The sequence below is a fragment of the Triticum aestivum genome, chromosome 2D, assembly GCF_018294505.1.
Source record: "Triticum aestivum cultivar Chinese Spring chromosome 2D, IWGSC CS RefSeq v2.1, whole genome shotgun sequence".
Taxonomy (NCBI): domain Eukaryota; kingdom Viridiplantae; phylum Streptophyta; class Magnoliopsida; order Poales; family Poaceae; genus Triticum; species Triticum aestivum.
In genome coordinates this window covers 162,575,039-162,576,653 of record NC_057799.1, presented here as the reverse complement: position 1 = coordinate 162,576,653, position 1,615 = coordinate 162,575,039, and the positions used below count along the sequence as shown (strand labels likewise).

The window sequence follows — 1,615 nt, the reverse complement described above, 5'->3', positions numbered from 1 at the left end:
GACGATTCTGAAAACTGACGTAGCAGCACCCTTGTGCCGTGATTCGTGCCAGGATATCGAACGACAATCAACACGTTTGCTGCAAGAACGTTATCATTTCCGCAGTCTAACGTACTGGGAGTACAATATTTGAATGCACATGGTTCAGAATACAACTAGTGATAAAATACCCTGTCCAAAAATTTCCAAGATAATAGTAATACCACGTCTGAGAAGTAGCTTTAGTGCCAATTGAAATCTAGCGCTCAAACTTGGAAATCCATCCTAATAATTGTTTTTTAGTTGGAACTCTTTTTTTAATGGAAAGTTGGAACTCTTGAAATATACTACATGGCATCAGTTCGATAATACTCAGAGTCCTTTTTTTAGCGAGTTCTCCTAGATAATACTCACAATCCGTAGGTCAATTTAAAGGCTGGTTATAGGAAGAATCGGAGCAGCAGCCTTGTTGGAAGAGACAGCTACGCGGGCAGCACCAGCACGCAAGACATCCTCTATCTGCTATCCCAAAGCTCACGGTATCTAATGCCCCTATCGCTATCATCTTTTCCTTGTTCTTGTTCCTATTTTCCTTCTTGTTTGATAGATATGCCTTTATTATGTCTTTCCATTCTCTTGTAGAATTCCTCGCTTTCCAATAGACAAGAGTCACTGGGCGAGTTCTTCTTACCTATACTGCCCACTAACTCGTCGACCCGACATTTCCGCTCAGCTCACCGGAAAATGGCCATGCCGCCACCACCGCCCGGGGGCATGCCTCCGATGGGCCCGATGGGGCCGATGGGGCCGATGGGGCCGATGCCTCCGATGGGGCCGATGGGTCCGCCGCCGGCAGCCGACATGCCTGGGATGGGGACGATGCCAGTGATGCACGCGGCCTTCTTCTGGGGGCACCGAGCGCAGGTACTCTTCCGCGACTGGCCCGGAGACCGTGCCGGCGCAGGTATGTACGTCCTCTGCCTCCTCATCGTGCTCACGCTCGCCGCGCTCGTGGAGGCCCTCTCCGCGGCGTCGAGGGGGGTCTCCAGCTGCCGGCCGGCCGCGGTGCTGGCGCTCACGGGGCTCCACGCGGTGAAGATGGGGCTGGCGTACCTGGTGATGCTGGCTGTCATGTCGTTCAACGTCGGCGTCCTCCTCGCCGCCGTCGCCGGACACGCGATCGGGTTCCTCCTCGCGCGGAGCGCCGTGTTCCGCCAAACGACTCCGGGTGACGCGCCACAAAACGGTGCTCTCATTCCCTCGGAGGCTGAGCCCAAACCTTAAGCTGACATGATTATATGCTGGAAATTGTTTTATTACGACCCGGATGGATACTGAATATGAAAAGCATATGTACGGAGTACGTTCAAGAGAATTACAAGATTATTATTCTATTACTCCTCCTCCTTGGTTCGGCATAACTCCTCAAGAGTTATAAGAAACGCGAACCTGACGACGGAATTCTCAAATTTAAATTTGCAAATGAATTGGACCCCACGCGAAGGTCTCTCTCCCTCGTGATTGTCGAGGATGAGGGTGAAGGGGCAGCGTGCACGCATGATTTCGAGAAACCCGGTGTTGAGGTCTGCCTTCCGGAACAAGAGACAGAGAGCACCGCCAACTTTCTAAAAATGCA

The 1,615-nt window shown here is 51.8% G+C and overlaps 1 protein-coding gene across 1 annotated transcript; it reads left to right on the top strand.

Annotated features, from left to right (window-relative positions):
• Nucleotides 1-585: 585 nt before the first annotated feature.
• LOC123049107 (copper transporter 4-like) lies at nt 586-1,376 on the top strand. Its single transcript, XM_044472098.1, has one exon. The coding sequence runs from the start codon at nt 724-726 to the stop codon at nt 1,261-1,263; it is 540 nt and encodes a 179-aa protein (XP_044328033.1). The 5' UTR covers nt 586-723; the 3' UTR covers nt 1,264-1,376.
• Nucleotides 1,377-1,615: the final 239 nt, after the last annotated feature.